Source organism: Canis aureus, chromosome 11, assembly GCF_053574225.1.
Source record: "Canis aureus isolate CA01 chromosome 11, VMU_Caureus_v.1.0, whole genome shotgun sequence".
NCBI lineage: Eukaryota > Metazoa > Chordata > Mammalia > Carnivora > Canidae > Canis > Canis aureus.
This window is the reverse complement of record NC_135621.1, coordinates 9,914,138-9,930,154: the sequence shown is the minus strand read 5'-3', so window position 1 is coordinate 9,930,154 and position 16,017 is coordinate 9,914,138. Positions and strand designations below refer to the sequence as shown.

General features: G+C 44.0%; 1 protein-coding gene across 1 annotated transcript in view; it reads left to right on the top strand.

The window, feature by feature from the left end:
• Window positions 1-978: 978 nt before the first annotated feature.
• WIF1 (Wnt inhibitory factor 1) overlaps window positions 979-16,017 on the top strand; it is a 66,226-nt gene continuing 51,187 nt past the window's right edge. The window contains exons 1-2 of the mRNA XM_077913712.1: window positions 979-1,141; window positions 1,989-2,128. Of these exons, the coding sequence (XP_077769838.1) occupies window positions 994-1,141; window positions 1,989-2,128 (288 nt within the window). The 5' untranslated portion in view covers window positions 979-993. The remainder of the gene's footprint in view (window positions 1,142-1,988; window positions 2,129-16,017) is intronic.

The window sequence follows — 16,017 nt, the reverse complement described above, 5'->3', positions numbered from 1 at the left end:
GGGACAGAGGGAAGTTGACAACCCTTTTCAGGGTCTGAAGCCTTTCTAAGTTGTTTTGGTTTGAAACCTTTGGCTTCCGTGTGCTTGGGGGCAGCCAAGGGGCCAGGCAGGGGCAGGCGAACTGGGGCGGCCCCTGGAGGCTGCAGCCCTCGCGCCCCCCCCCCCCCCCCCAGGGAGGCCGGGCCCTCAGCGTGGCCACTTGCACAAGGTCGGAGCCAGGCAGGGGCAGGCGAACTGGGGCGGCCTCTGGAGGCTGCAGCCCCCCGCCCCGGGAGGCCGGGTCCCCAGCGTGGCCACTTGCACAAGGTCGGAGCCAGGCAGGGGCAGGCGAGCTGGGGCGGCCCCTCGAGGCTGCAGCCCCCCCCCCCCCCCTCCCGACCTCGGAGGCCGGGCCCCAGCGCGCCGACTGCACGAGGCCGCGCGCCTCCGGGCTCCGGCGCGGTGCTCCGATCGATCGGCGCGCCGGGCGGCAGGTGCACCTGTCACCCTTCGCGGCGCCGCCCGAGCCGCGGGGAGGACCGCCCCCCACCCCGAGAGAGCGCCCTCGGCGCTGCGAGCCTGGGGCGGCGGCTCGGGCCTTCCCCCGAGGGGACGCGCGGAGGGCGGGCGCCGACGGCTGGGCAGCGGGGGCGGCGGAAGGCGGGGAGCGGGGGCGCAGCGCCTCCTGCAGCGCCGCGCGGGGCGGAGCCGTCCCCGGCCGTCCCCGTCCCCGTCCCCGTGCCGTGCCGTGCCCGTCCCCAGCATCCCAGCCGCGGCCGCCGCGCCCCCCCGCGGGCGCCCCTCGGCGCCTCGGCCTCCGCCCCCGACGGCGCCCCCCGCCCGCGCGGCCGCGTATTTAACCCCGGGGCTGTGGGCCTCGCCGCGCGTGCCGGCACCTCCCGCCCCGCCTCCGCGCTGCGTCCGCCGAGGGCTCGCTCCGTCGCGCTCTCGCTCGCACCGGGCTCGCGGGCTGGGCAGGCGAGGGGGAGCCCCGGGGCGGCAGTCGGCGGGAGCATGGCCCGCAGGGGCGCCGTCCCCGCCGCCGCGCTCGGCCTGTGGGGCCTCCTGCCCTGCCTGCTGGGGCTGCGCGCCGAGCTCGGGCCGCCGCGCGAGGAGAGCCTGTACCTGTGGATCGACGCCCGCCAGGCCAGAGCGCTCATCGGTAAGGCCCCGCCGCCGCGCCCGCACCGGGGGCCGCCGCGCCTCGCTCCCCGGGATGCGCCCCCCACCCCTCCCCGAGCGCGTCCCTCCGCGGAGCCTCCTCGCTCCCCGGGATGCTCCCCGCCCCCAGCGCGCGTCCCTCCGCGGAGCCTGGCTCCCCGGGATGCTCGCCCCCCCTCCGCCCCGAGCGTGCGTCCCTCCGCGGAGCCTCGCTCCCCGGGATGCTCCCCGGGATGCTCCCCGCCACCCCCGAGCGCGTCCCTCCGCGGAGCCTCGCTCCCTGGGATGCGCCCTCCCCGCCGTCCTGCGCGCGTCCCTTCGCGGGTCCCTTCGCGGAGCCTCCTCGCTCCCCGGGATGCTCCCCGCCACCCCCGAGCGCGTCCCTCCGCGGAGCCTCGCTCCCTGGGATGCTCTCCTACCCCCCGGAGCGCGCCCCCCGCCCCCCTGCGCGCGTCCCTCCGCGGAGCCTCCTCGCTCCCCGGGATGCGCTCCACCCCCCTCCCCACAGCGCGCGTCCCTCGGCGGAGCCTGGAGACCCCTAAGCGGGCCCAGCGTTCCGGTGGCGCGGGTGCGGGCGCCGACGGCCCTGCGGCTGTAGGGTGGGCGCCGCGGGGACCCCCCCCCGCCCCCCGTCCCCTGCCTTCCCCGAAGGCCTGAGTGCTGGCGCTGCTCTCATCACACGTCGAGGACAATCAGGTGGGGCAAGGACAGGTGCCTGGCAGGGAGCACCACGCTCCTTCTTGAGCGTCCCCCGTCCCCCCCCGCGTGCGCTGTCTGCTGGCTTCTCTGAAGTCGGTCTGGTTGGATGGTTCTGTTGATTTTACTTTATTATTATTTTTTTAAACCAGGATTTGAAGAAGATATCTTGATTGTTTCAGAGGGGAAAATGGCCCCTTTCACCCATGATTTCAGGAAAGCGCAGCAGAGAATGCCAGCCATTCCCGTCAATATCCATTCCATGAATTTCACCTGGCAAGCTGCAGGGCAGGTAAGCTTTGATAACGAGGAAGGGTGGAGAAAATGAGCCTGTAATATTTCCATTGCCTGATGGGCAGGTAGAGAGAATACTGTGTAGTGTGGAGGCTGCTACACTTTTACGACTTTTTTAGAGTGATTTCTCATGGGATCATCTCCAAAGCAAATAAGGAATTTACTCGCGTTTATTCCAACGTGTCACATAAAGATTCCCAAAAGGAAAAGGTGAGCAAATAAATAAATAAATAAAAATAAAAAGATGAGCAGTGTGCCTAAGCTTGCTGTTTTGATATGACTCTGAGTCTTCAGGCTTCTAGAAACAAACACCAACATCACTTCTTTCTATGATCGTTGACGTTAAAATTTAACATAATATCTTAAAAGATTCTTTTCCATGCTATATACCCAATCACTCTTGGTGTTGGTTATGCTTTACAACAAATATTAAACTCTGTAAGTGATTTTGACGTTGTGCGTTTGAAAAAATTGTTGAATGTTATTCACTGGGACAATGTAAATGCTGCGTATTTCTGGTTGAAGTTCACAGCCTCAAAAAGTGTCACATTTGTAAAATATTGCGGGCTATTGATTTTTTAAGCACCGTTTTAAATACTTTCATATGGAAAAAGAAAACTGCAATGTATTTTTATGAAGAAGCATTCCTTTTATTTCTTAGCACATTACCATCCTTTGTATGTTACCTTTTGTACGGTTCCAGTAATACATAAATGATGTCTAATTTTGGAAAGAAAGGGAGAATAAATATTATGTGAGTTTAATTTCTTTTGTGCAGTTGGAGAATTTACTCTGGAGGACAAATAGTAAGTAATAAATTCTTTTGCTCATTAGTCGGTAAAATGTGTCCACTATGAGAATCATTGTAATTATAATTAAAATCACATTTTCAGGTCTTTTTTTTTTTTATTCTAAATTTACTTACATGGCTATTTTCATGAACAATGCAATCCAGAAAACACTTTATAAAAAGTAATTATTTTGAATTGAGAAGCCACATTGGGTGCCTCTAATTATCTGTTATATGCTGGGTGTGACTGCTTTACTCATCTTTTTCCCTCAGGTCTGTTCTCTCATTTTGTTTTTCTTTTTGTTTTCTAAAATAAACCGAATCTAGACCTATCAACACTCTATCGTTGTAAAAATAAAACAAAAACAAAAAACAAAATGGATTTTGGATCCACCGGGGTTCATAGCAGGAAGGTCATGTACTCTAATATCCCCATTTGGCAGATAAGTTCACTGAGGCTCTTATTGCTCGAGAGGAGATCATTTCTTTTCTCCTATAATTCCCTCTTTATAGATACTTCATAGACTATTAATTTTGGAATAGTGTGAAATCAATAATAAAGCAGTGAATGGCCTTTTGTCATCTCCTTTTCTTTTCACCTGACTTAATCTGTGTTTGATCTCTTGGCAGATGAGATCAATATTAATTCTGTAGTTTTATTTTTTTAAGATGTTATTTATTTATTCATGAGAGGCACAGAGAGAGGCAGAGACTTAGGCAGGGGGAAAAGCAGGTTCCTTGCGGGGAGCTGGACGTGAGACTCGATCCCAGGACCCCGGGATCACACCCTGAGCCAAAGGCAGATGTTCAACCGCTGAGCCACCCAGGTGTCCCTAATTCTGTAGTTTTAAAAAGGACATCATCTTTACCTATACTTTTATGAATTTATAAGAACCATTAGAAGGTAGCTTGACTTACACGCCTTCCTAGCTGAAAGTATTTGGTAACTATAGGAGAAGCAGAAAATGTCAACAGTTCTTATTTATTAATTTATTTTACATATGCATTTGTCTTCTGGAGAATGGATTTTGAACAAAGACTTAAATATCATGTCATCTCCCCTGTTGCTTTATAGCTTAGCGCATGTTTGCAAATACTGACACATTGTTGAGTACAAAATGAGTCTCGAATCAATCTCAGGAATGTCTCTTGTAAAGGATTAGAGAAGATGTTGGAACTGGCATGGACACGAAGCTTCTAACATCTTTTTCTCTCCTGTTTAGGTGTTGATCACCCTTGTGAATCATCTCATTATGCAGTATAGTGTTAGCACTTCGGTTAAGTTATCTTGCTCTTTATGCTCAGTCTGCTCTGGATGTAGTTACCATCAGTAACTACATGAACTCTGGTGTCTGTTTTAATTAGCTAGGAGAGTAGGTGAGGAAGGTAGGGTCTACACAATGCCAAATAGAGGGACATTTAAAAATACTATTTAAATTTTACTTATTTTACTCAATAAAGTTATGTGACTCCAGCAGCATAATTTTTGAAATGCATGGAAATTTTGAAGATGAGAAAAATAATCACTTCAATGACAATTAAGTATTTTGAAAGGCATCTCTGGCTACAGCCAAACCACATCAAAACATCGACATGGAAAATGAAAAGTTCATTTCATTATCTAGTTATTTCATCCAAATAATATCAAACATTTAGGATTTCAACACAAGCAAGAACACACAGCTGATTAACAAAATTTTAAGCTTAATATTTAAGTGTTTTGGCAACACGTGGAGAAAGTTAAAATAACTTTAGGATTGAAGACCTAGAGGCAGTAGGTATTATCTCTTTCCAATAAATTATTAGTCCATTAACCCAAAGTGTTCTTGGGGCCATTTGAAATATCTTTTATGTTCTACTTCAAACAAATGCAAATAAAAATTTCAGTGAGATTCATTTACCCAAATCAAGTTGGTCAGGTTTTTAAAAGAGTTTTGAGTATGTGGAGGAGAGTGCATGCTTATATATGGCTGATGGCCCTGTTAGCCTTTTTGCAAGGCTATTTATTCTGATAGCAAAAAGTTTGATAGATAACCTTTGATTGGAAAATTTTATTTCCAGAGATTCATTCTAAGGAAATAATTGTGGATGTTAATAAAAATGTAGGTGCAAGACTGTTCCTCATTGTGCTATTTATAAAAGTAAAAATGGGTAGGATCTAAAGGTCCGGTGATAGTGGCAGGAGAATGCAATGAAGCATTAATAAGAGTATTCTAGACATTAAAAAAAAAGAATATTCTAGGCATCTACTCAATGCCATAGAAAGACATTCATGACAGATTAAGTCAACAGCCTGTATCAGTATATTCTATTTGATTACATTACAAAATATGTAGGCAGACACTGGAATAAGCATCTGATACACCTCTGATTCTCCAAGGTGACAACAGTAGTTACATCTGTGTGTATTATGTTTTTGTTTTCCCACAATGAGTGTGTATTGATTTGTAATTTCAAGAACTATTTTACATTAAATGTGTGCAAAAAGCTCTACTTTAGAGTTAAAACTTTTTTTTTTGAGTTAAAACTTTCATGATGTTCTACATTATAGTTTACTTACATTTATTAGCCAGTATCATTTTTACACTATGTATCACTCAACAAAATGGTAAAACAAATGGTTTTCATGGCTGATCATAACTATGGAGCCCAAAGATTTCACTAATGCTTATCTGATTGTCACCACTTTCTTTTACAATCCCTAAAAATCTGTATAGAAAGGCTTTCCTATCTGAAATCAGATAACCTGACCCCTTCCTCTCACTGAAATCCTCATTTTCCATGGAAAACCCTGTCTCTACTTTATCTCCCATTTAGAATACTCATTTTCTGACATGCCCCTTTTCGAGGCCTTTAGATCAGAGAAGAATTTCTATTAAAGAAGTTTAGGCTTGAAGGATTTTTAGTAATTAAGGGAAAATACTCTTTATTGCTGTATATAACTTTTAATAGTTGATATTTTTCAATGAGACATTCCTTATTCTGATTTTTCTCTAAATTTGGGACAGGTAGGGGCCATGAGTGACCATTTTGGTTTTCTAAATGATGCACTAATTAAATATTTTATTTGGAAAATAGCCCTTTCTAAAACTAATGACTTTCAAATAAAACTTTAATGAGAAGTTTTGTTGGACAAATCTGAATTCTAATACTAGGACACCACTGCTGATTTCCATATGAACCAATTTGGTTCAAGGCCAAATTTTTTTGTTTATATAGACCGTATAAATAGATTTTTATTTATAAAGATTTATAAAGATCATATAGACTTGATTTTAATAATTGTAGTATAGTCTATCACCCGCATATAGATGCCAAGGTTCTGTGAATTTAGTACCCATTTGGTAGGGCATCTCTTTTAATGTTGGCTTTTTTTTTTTTTTCTTTTTTAAGCAGTGGTGATGGATTTATGTTGAGCCATTTGTACTAGTTTACCAACCTCCTTGTGACCAAATGCTTGGATTTCTGAGATGGTTGGCAAGGGCTGGGATGAAACTGGGGTGTATGGAATAAAAATTCTCCGGGTGAAGAAAACTAGTCGCTATTAACTTCCAACCCACCACGTGGATTACCAAGCAAGCTCTTGTAACAACAGGTCCAGATCTCAAAGTACGCTTGTTATCATATATAGTGGTCCCCATTCTTATAACCACTAGAAGTCAGTGACAGAGCTTCATTTTTCTCAGTTGCAAGATGTTTAAATACATAACTGAGAATGTCATTGTGGATACAGGAAAGGAAGAGGAGAATTTTGCTGTCCTGGGAAGGGGGTGGTCACATGCATATTTTAGAAGAATCGATTATTGGGTTACAGTGCAGAAATGTGCTCCTGTGTTTTATGTATCACCATAGAAAACAGCAAGTAGGACAGATGGTGAAGATACAGTGTATCTAGTGCAATATTCACTCCTATGTAAAGAACATCAATGTGTTCATAACCCTTCCTAGCTCCCTGTCAGTTAAAAAGCTTCTTGAGTTACTTCAAACTGCCAGCGATAAGGGCAATAATAATACAAAATCCAGTATGAGGAAAACTCAAGGACTTTGTCTGGATAGTGGTGTCTTTGTGAATGATTCCAGTCAGTAGCACCCAAAGTTAGCTTTGAAATGAGGAAGGTACTGTTGGCAAAAAGGAAAATAAAAAACAGACCATTTTCCTGAAAACTGACTCATATTTGTGCTAATTTTTTTTTAAAAGCGGAATCCTTCTGACGTGTTTCCATAATATGAACTAGATAATATGATTCTGGCATTTAAATGCCCCTACAGCTCTGGATAACTTGTTTTTGCAATGTACAGTGTCACACTAGTCCCATTAAACTGGCTATAGTTTGTAGCCTCAAATCTCCCACTGGACTTGTTGAGGAAAGGAGACCTGTATGAAAATGTTTCTTTCTGGGACCCCTGGGTGGTTCAGTGGTTCAGTGTCTGCCTTGGGCTCAGGTCATGATCCTGGGGTCCCGGGATCGAGTCCCATGTCAGGCTCCCTGCATGGAGCCTGCTTCTCCCTCTGCCTGTGTCTCTGCCTCTCTCTCCGTGTCCCTCATGAATAAATAAATAAAATCCTTTTTTAAAAAAAAGAAAGAAAAAAAATGTTTCTTTCCTTCTTTTCTCCCCTTGACAAAAATGAAAGAAAAGCAATAGAGAAGTGAATTTTAATTCGCGTACTTCCCCTCCTTCTTCAAAGGAACTGCCAAATACCGTTAACGGCCTTCTTCCAATTCCCTAAGTTATGGTAACACTGATTATTATTATTTAAGTCCCTGAATGTGTACCGTCCACATTTTTTCCTAATGGAGTTGTGATTGTTTTGGTAGTTATAAGTGGTTGCATACTTGCGTACTCCTGGGGTTAGCCATCGTACCTTTGCAGTGGTTTTATGTCACCAAATGGAGGAAATACCTCGGTTTTTAACCCCTGGCCCGTGGTTTCAAAGTGGGAATGCGAATATGTTTACTCACTGTGGGCATGATTTTTTTTAAAGAAGGTACTCATATCGAAAACACAGCTTTAAACTTTTAATGTTTAGATGCTGCTCCGCTGTGGTATTTTGCATTGTGGTGTTGTGGACATGCCACTAGGGATCAAAGAGTAATTCTGCAGAGAGCCCATTTCATTTAGCAAAGCAGGCATGTGCCAGCCATCTGTTGTATCTGCTGATAGAAAACAGCAGTAAGTTTCTCAAACTTTTGCCAGAAAAAAAAAAAAAAAGCCTTTATTGCTTAGAGGAGATGAGTTACAAGGTACCTTGTAAGCCACATCTGGTTCTATAGCGATTTACATGGCACAAATGTAAACTCTGCTGTGTCTTCCTTACACGGTGGTATAAAAGCGCATAAACAAACCCTCCACCACTATCCTCTGTGTTTATTCCTGACTTTAAAACACTTGCACAAATAAAAATCTTTTAAATTGTTGTGGCGAAGCGGAAAGGAATGATATTCAATAAAGCATTTTGTTTTGGATTAAGCTCATTTCACTTAAATGTCCCTGATGTGTTGTGAGAGGAGAAGTTTGGGGGAATAAGAGTTTAGTGAAAATGTTCTTCATCCTGTAGCAGGATCTCTGAAGGAAGCCTTGTCAGGTCAGGACTTCTTTGGCTGCAGTAATTTAGCCAACTTGCCCCATTTGCCAGCCTGGGGGTAACTTGGTTCCATTGCTGTGAACCCTCCGTTATTCTCCCCTGCCGCACTTCTCTGCTTCAAGCAGTCAATCAACAAACATAGACGCTGAGTCATAGAGCACATGGAGGGGAATAAATGTGGTCCCTGCTCTCAGGAAGCTAATAGTCTAGGAAGCACATATTCATCATCCTCATCCACATGAGGTTAGAAAGAATGGGATTGGCTGAGAGCACGAAGAAGGCCACTCTATTCCCTGCCTGGAGGAACGAGAGGCAGGAGCTCTTCACTGAGCTCACGGAGCAGGTGATGTCTGAATTCATTCCCGAAGGGTGAGGAAGCATTCATCAGACCAGCAACGGAGGAAATTTCTTTCCAAGGGGAGAGCTCAGGATGTTCAAGTGCATGGAGATCTTAAAGAGAAAGTCGTGTTCTAGATGATCATGAGGGCCTCCTATCATATCTGAGAGGTCATTGGAAATTCAGCGAAGGAGAGGTCAAGGTCAAATAATGGAGAAGGGTTCTGGGGGGAGAGAAGATGGGAGAAACAATTCAGGGAGATATCTCTCTTCTCTGCTGTGAAAATAACAGACTCAACATTTTGCAGGTTTGTCCCGGGGATATATTAAATAAATCTTTGGTTTAGGTGTTGGGTGGACAGTGGCTTTTCTACAATCATCAATTAGTTCTTCTTTTTTACTAAACTTTTGGAAAACTTTGTGATGGTTAGTCTCAGTTCCAGGTTAAATTATTTTTGGCAATTAGAGTATGGAACGATAAAAAAAAAAACATCTCATTTTGTGAGTGCATAGAACTTTTAAAAAAATCAATTTAATTTTCTAATGGAGCCTAAAACTTTGAACTTAATGTAAAAAGAAGCTTAAATAAAGAAAATAGCACATTGATATGGGAAAGAATTGATTTAGCATCTATTCTCCACTCCCAAACCTTTTTAACTATCAGGCAAAGTACAATAAATATATAGAAATTACACTTGGCAGGTGATACTTCCATTTAAATGAGGAGAAGTAGACACTGGACATAGTTTTATTTAAAATAAGCCTGTTTCTTCAAGTATTTACCTTTCTTTTAAAACTTACTAGTTAAAACTCTAAACTCGGGCACCCGTGTGGCTCAGTCAGTTAGGTGTCCGACTCTTGATTTTGTTTCAGGTCATGATCTCGGGAACATGAGATGGAGCCCTGTGTGGGGCTCTTTGCTCAGCGGGGAGTCTGCTTGAGATCCTATCCCTCTGCCCCTACCCCCCGCCCCCCAGCAAGTGCATCCATGTGCCCCCCACACACACACACTCCCTCACTTTATTTTAAATAAATCTTTAAAAAAAAAAGAAAACAACCTTCTAAGACACTTTCTGTTCTCTGTTTTTCTCAGGTAGACATGTGGATTTTGCCTTCTTTTTGAATTTTAAGATGAATGTGATTAAAGAATCTTGAAAATTGTTGGGCGTCATTTGAAACGCATTTGCCTGAACACAGTCTCATAGAGCAGCTATGTCTTGTGTGGCCCTGAGACAGGGGACATATTCACGATCGACTTCTTAGCTGACAGTATGAGACAGGCCATGAACACAGTTCTTGCCTAGCTGCTCTTGGCCAGAACGCAGATCATGCCCTGGGGAGGCAAAACATGATTAAGGACCAATTCTCTGCCCTTGAGAAAATTAGAAGCAACTGGAGAGGCAGATATATATAAACAGATCATCCTAATAATTACTGAGAAGTGCTATTGTAGCAGTACTAGGACATTGCTAGGCTATAATGAGAGAACAGAGAAGTAACTCCAGAGCTGAATCTGACTTTTGGTTTAGCCAAGAAACAATGTGGAAGAATGGATGGTTTTTAGGGAAAGGAAACAGCTCAAGGCAAGGTGTAGAGACCAGAAAGACGGTATCTGGGAACCAGTAGTTTGGTGTGGCTGACGTGTATGTTCAAGTGGGAGGTAAAGAGGTCGGCAGGAGTTAAGTAAAGGACTTTGTGCAGAATGTTGATGCACCTGGGATTTACTCTACAGACAAAGTTGAGTTAGTCCACAGAAAACTATAAAGCACAGGATAGTGGCGTCAGAGTTATGTATTTAGATTATTGCATCAGCAGGATAGAAGATAGCTTTAAGGCGGGTTGACTACAAGGAGAGAAATCAGGGATAATAGCATACAAGATCAGGGATGAAGAGAAGGGGAAAATGGATTGGGGAAACATTTAGGAGATAAAAATCCAAAAGTCTTGGTGCTAGGGATAAAATCTCATTTCCCCCACTGTCTGCTTCATTAACTTGGTAGTCGCCCTGTTAGCCTTTCTGCCCCCTGCCATGCAAGCTCATCCTTCCTGCCCAAGGGCCTTTGCACATGAAATTGCCTCTGCCTACAATTCACTCGTGCTAGATTTCTGTGTGGCTTGCTCACTCAGTTCCCCCATGTGCAATCAAATATCACCTCCTCTAACAGACTTTCTTTCCCTGCCTCCCCTCTCAAAACAACAGCCACTGCCCTCAACACTCTTGAGTCTGCTTCTCTGCTGTATATTTTTTATGGCCCTTAAAATAATGATTATACTTGATTATATTTTATTTTAATTGTTCAGCCCTCCCATTTCAGTGTAGGCTCACGAGAATAAGGACTTTGTCTCATTCACCATGTCACTACTCCAGGTCCTGAACAGCTCCTGACACACAATAAGCAGTTGATAACTATTTGTTGAATGTATTAAGACATGAAGTAGATCCCATGATTATTTCCATTTGATAGATAAGGTGACTGAGGCAGAGAAGAGCAAGAGAAACCCAGGTAGTAAGTGACAGAGCTGGAATTTAAAGCCAGACAGTTGGGATTCGGAGCCTTACTCTGATGAGGGCTGGATAGAGGTATGAACACAAAGGGGGCCACAGCCAACCTTGGCTGAGTTGGGAGGGGAAGGCTTTGCCAGAAAAGACACAACTACTGAACTGGGACTTGAAGCTGAGACAGGAGTCAGGGGTAGAGAGGAAGGCTATCACAGGCCGAGGCAAAGGAGCTGCAAAAGGGCATTCTGGGAGAGGTTGTGATGCCCCAGATAGGGGCTGTATGCAAGGGAAGATATTGGGGGCCAGGGCTGAGCAGGCAGTATGTGTGTGTGTGTGAGGAGATGAGGCCAGACATTTGGGAAGGGCCGGAGGGAGAAACAGAACCCATGGAAAGGTCACTAAACCCAATTCTTTTATCTATAAGAAAAGAAGTTTGGATTATCTCTAAATGCCTTCCAAATTCTAAAATATTGCAATTCCAGCTCTTGAACATCCTCAATACTGTAACATTGACGGTAATATCCTTATTTAGACTGCAGTAACTGTCCCTGTTTCTTAAATTAAGGCAGAAAGATTCTTCCTCCAAAACTGTCTTATTTGTTGTCAAATTTAAAAGGGCTGGTCTCAGAATACTCCTTTATTTATTTGTTATGTTGATGATAATAGTCAATAACTCATGTAACATAGACTCAGGGCTGGTCACTTTGCCAGATACTCTTTCATCAGATCTTCACAGAAAGCCTGACGTAGGCACCAGTAATGTCCTCAATTTATAAATGAGGAAACTAGGGAATAAGGAAGTCAAATTATTTACCTAAGATCATGCAGCTAAGAAGGCTTTTTTTTTTTGCTAAGAAGACTTATGTACGTGTTTATATACTTAAGAGATTTCTTATGATAACTTCTGGAATGTCTTCTCATTCAAAAAACAACAATTCAAAGAACATTTATCAATGCTTACTATGTGTGAGGTTCTGAGAATACAAATTTTAATTGATCTAACTGCCTTCTAGGAATTCACCAGCTGGTGGTAAAGACTGTGGCATATAAAGCAATAATAATTGTGTTGAGTTCTCAGGGCCCATGCGTGGGGTTGGATGGGCTTTTTCGTTGCATAAGGTAACCTGACCAAAGTGGCAGGTTCAACCTTCTGAGCAGAAATCCAGCTCACTTGTCAAGTCTGACAACATGCCACAGAGCTGCCTCTGTCCAGAGGGGACACTTGTACGTAATTTGCACAGAACCTTCATATGAGTTAGGTGGCCCCCATTAAATGCCCTAATAGAAGTGCTATGGGAGCATAAAGCCAAAGGGTTTTGTCTTTGATCAGGTAAATTTACAATTACTTATGTCCTGAAGAAGATATCACAGAAGAAGTAACATCTAACCTGGGTCCCAAAAAATGTTCAATAGGCAGATACTGGCCAAGGCAGGTGGGGCTGAATGGGCTTTCCTACATACACTGAATGACCTGTAGGAGGTCACATAGGATTAAGAATCACTGGTGTAGTTGGAAAAGGACTATCAGTCCCAAAAAGTTTGGAAAGATTATGGTTTCTGTATGCCATAGTTGGCTTGTCTTATAGAAAATGGAAGGGGGGGGGAGAAAATGGGGAGCATGATTACATAGGTGATAATGTGATGCCTGTATGAAAGACAGCTTTGGTGGCAGAGGAAGGATAGATGCCGGAGTGCCTGGCTGAAGACTAGGAACCAATTAGGAAGTTCTTTAAGACGTTACAAGGTGACAGAGTGTGAAAGAAGACAAGTAGTGGAGAGAGGGAGGAAGGACAGATTCTAGAATATCTCTCAGTATAATTGACACGTGGGTGTTATGAAAATGAGGGGCTAGAGGATGACTCCAAGATGGTTGGACAGATGGTTGGATAGTTATGTCTTAACTGAGAAATTAATTACAGGAGCAAAAGCAGAACAGTTTGAGGTACAAAAGCAGTGGGGCCCAATTGGAAATTCCTAAACATGAATTTTCTGCTGAACATTCCCACAGCAGAGTCTGGTATGAATTTGAAAACTTGAGTCTAGAGGGAAGATAGGAGATGGAGAATAAAAAGCCTGCTTTCGGAGAGCTGAGGTTTTCCTTCTGTACCTCCCCCTCTTCCTTCCTTGTTTTGACCCTAACTCAGTAAATATTTAAGGACCTACCTACTGCCAAAGCTTGTGCTTAATGCTAAACAAGCAGACAAACAAAAAACAGAATTCATATATGAAGATTGCCCACAAGGAGATCAAGCTTGCCTTCAGTCTAGTGTGACAGCAGGTATGAACAAAACAACAAGAGCACAGTATTAAGTGGGTTATAATTGCAAAATGAACAAGGTACATAACTGTTGGGAGAGGTGTGAATTGATTTACATAGTGTCCCTGGTGTTCTTTGGGGCATAGCCTAAAACCTATAAAACGAATAAATGCCCACTTGGAACAACCGCTCTGCTTCACTTCATGGCTTTTATGTACTTGAGATAGATTGGCCTCATGTATGCTGCCTTCTACTTGCTGTTATTATTATTATTACTGTTTTGGAAATGAATATGACAATTGTCCCTATATCACTAGGTGTCTACACCACGGGCTTTGTTAGTATGCCTCGTTTTTAAGGGCTATTTCAGGATTAGCCATGGGTGCACCACCAGGGGGTGAATCACATCTGAAGTCAAGTCCATGTAGATTATCTCCTACTTAAGGCAATACTCTGATGGATGGATCCCCAATAAACTTGTAAAATTACTCTGCTGTCTGCCTTCTGAGTACTTCATGAAGCCATTTGATTCCTGTCATTGGTAAATTCAATGAATATTCCTGTTTCCAGTTGGAACTTGGTGTGTCTTTGAAATTGTATTTCTGTTGCTGTCACAGCAGTAGCCAGCAGGTGGCAATGTAAAAGTTACTTCTTTGTGAAATATTCCACCTCAACATTTTTCGAAGCTGTGGGGCTGCTCTCTGTCTAACAGAGACCAATTTGTGGGGTACCGTGATCTTACGTAACTCATTTCACTAAACCATTAATATATTCAGTAAGTTAGAGAATGAACTGTCTCAAATTCCACGTCACTGAAAGCATTTTAGACTCATCGTAGATGTGAGAACTCATCCTAAATAACTACAAATGTGAATGATTTCATTTTATGCCCATTTTCTGTTTTCTTCCTTTTAAACAATTGCTCGGTTTCAGGCTGGAGTCAAGTTTTGAGTATCTCTCTGTATTCATCCAGGATTTTCTTTGCCTTCTGTGGCTGTAGCTTTAGGTGTCAACAGAATTGCAGAGTTGGAAGAGATCCCGGAGCTCCTCCACCCCATCAAGCCCAACGTTTTCTGAAGCATCCATGAATCGGGGGCTCTCAGCCTCTAGTTGAACATGCTCAGCGGCAGGGAACTTACTAGCACAGGTGTTACTGAATACTTTTAATTGTGTTAACCAAAGAAAGTTTTCTTCATAATGGGCTACAACCTGCCTTCCTGCTGTACCCTGAATACCCAAGACTCGAACAATCTGTGTGCTCCCATTTGGAGAGTCCTGCTTTGCATTTATACCCTAAAGTTTGCTGATGTGTCGTCTCCCTCATGGCGGATGTAGGGTCTCTGGTTCATTTACCCCTGCTTCTTCCCTAGTGAAGACCAGCTATTTCTGTGAGTTCTTAGAAGGACTCTGCACATGCCATCCTGGAGGGAGATGTCTTGACCTCAGCTGGTACAGTGTGGCCCTGGTGAGACCCGCCTGTCAGGTCTAGATGGAGCCTCATCGTGCTCCCTAAGCTATGAAGACTCAAGGGGCCACAGAGGGCTGTATTCTCCATTGGCCTCCCAGTCTCAGTGCAACATGGTGTTCTGCACCAAAATGGGGAATCTACCTCTATCCTCAATTTGACATTGAGCGTTGTCACCTGGCACCTACAACAGCATGACTAAAGACCTTGACCGCCACTAGACACCAACATTAATTTCCTGCAGCCTGAGTCCCTTCAGCTCCTTCACATTAGCAGTTTTGCATGTCTTCAACCTTGACTCCTAAATCCTCAGCGAAAGTATAAAATTATCACAGATGGCATTTACTGGTACTCTACTCTTTATACCCTGGTGAGAAAAGAGTTCATTGCTAGAATCAGGGATTACTTCTAGGATTGTGAAATCATCTTTTGGGTCATAAAACAACTTGTGTGATAAACTAGGGAAGAAACAGAAGAAGAGGGAGGAAAGGAAGAAAAAAGGAAAATATCTAACACTTCTGGTATTCTATGTGCCAGTCGTTGTTGCTAATAATCACTTTTCACCACTAGCTAGTTTAATTCAACAACCAGTGAGATCAGTGCTCCTAATACTACCATTTTACAAAAATGCAACTGGGTCAGAAAAAAGTCAAAAATGCAACATGCCTAAGGTCACTCAGCTAGTGGGGGTTGGAGCCAGGATACTCAGCTAGATACTCAGGTATCTGACTCCAGAACCCATGACAAAACTGCAACGTGTTTAATTCTCTTTAAAACCGAGAATTTCCTGAACTGGCCCTTTATTCTTTAGACACTTATAGTACGCACACCGCGTGCTGTGGAGCATGAGTAGATAAGGACCCTGACCAGTAAGAGCTCATACTGTTGGAGGAGGCCAAAACAGAATGTCTTTTATAGAATATTAGGTTGACTCACTTGAAATTGTCATTTATAG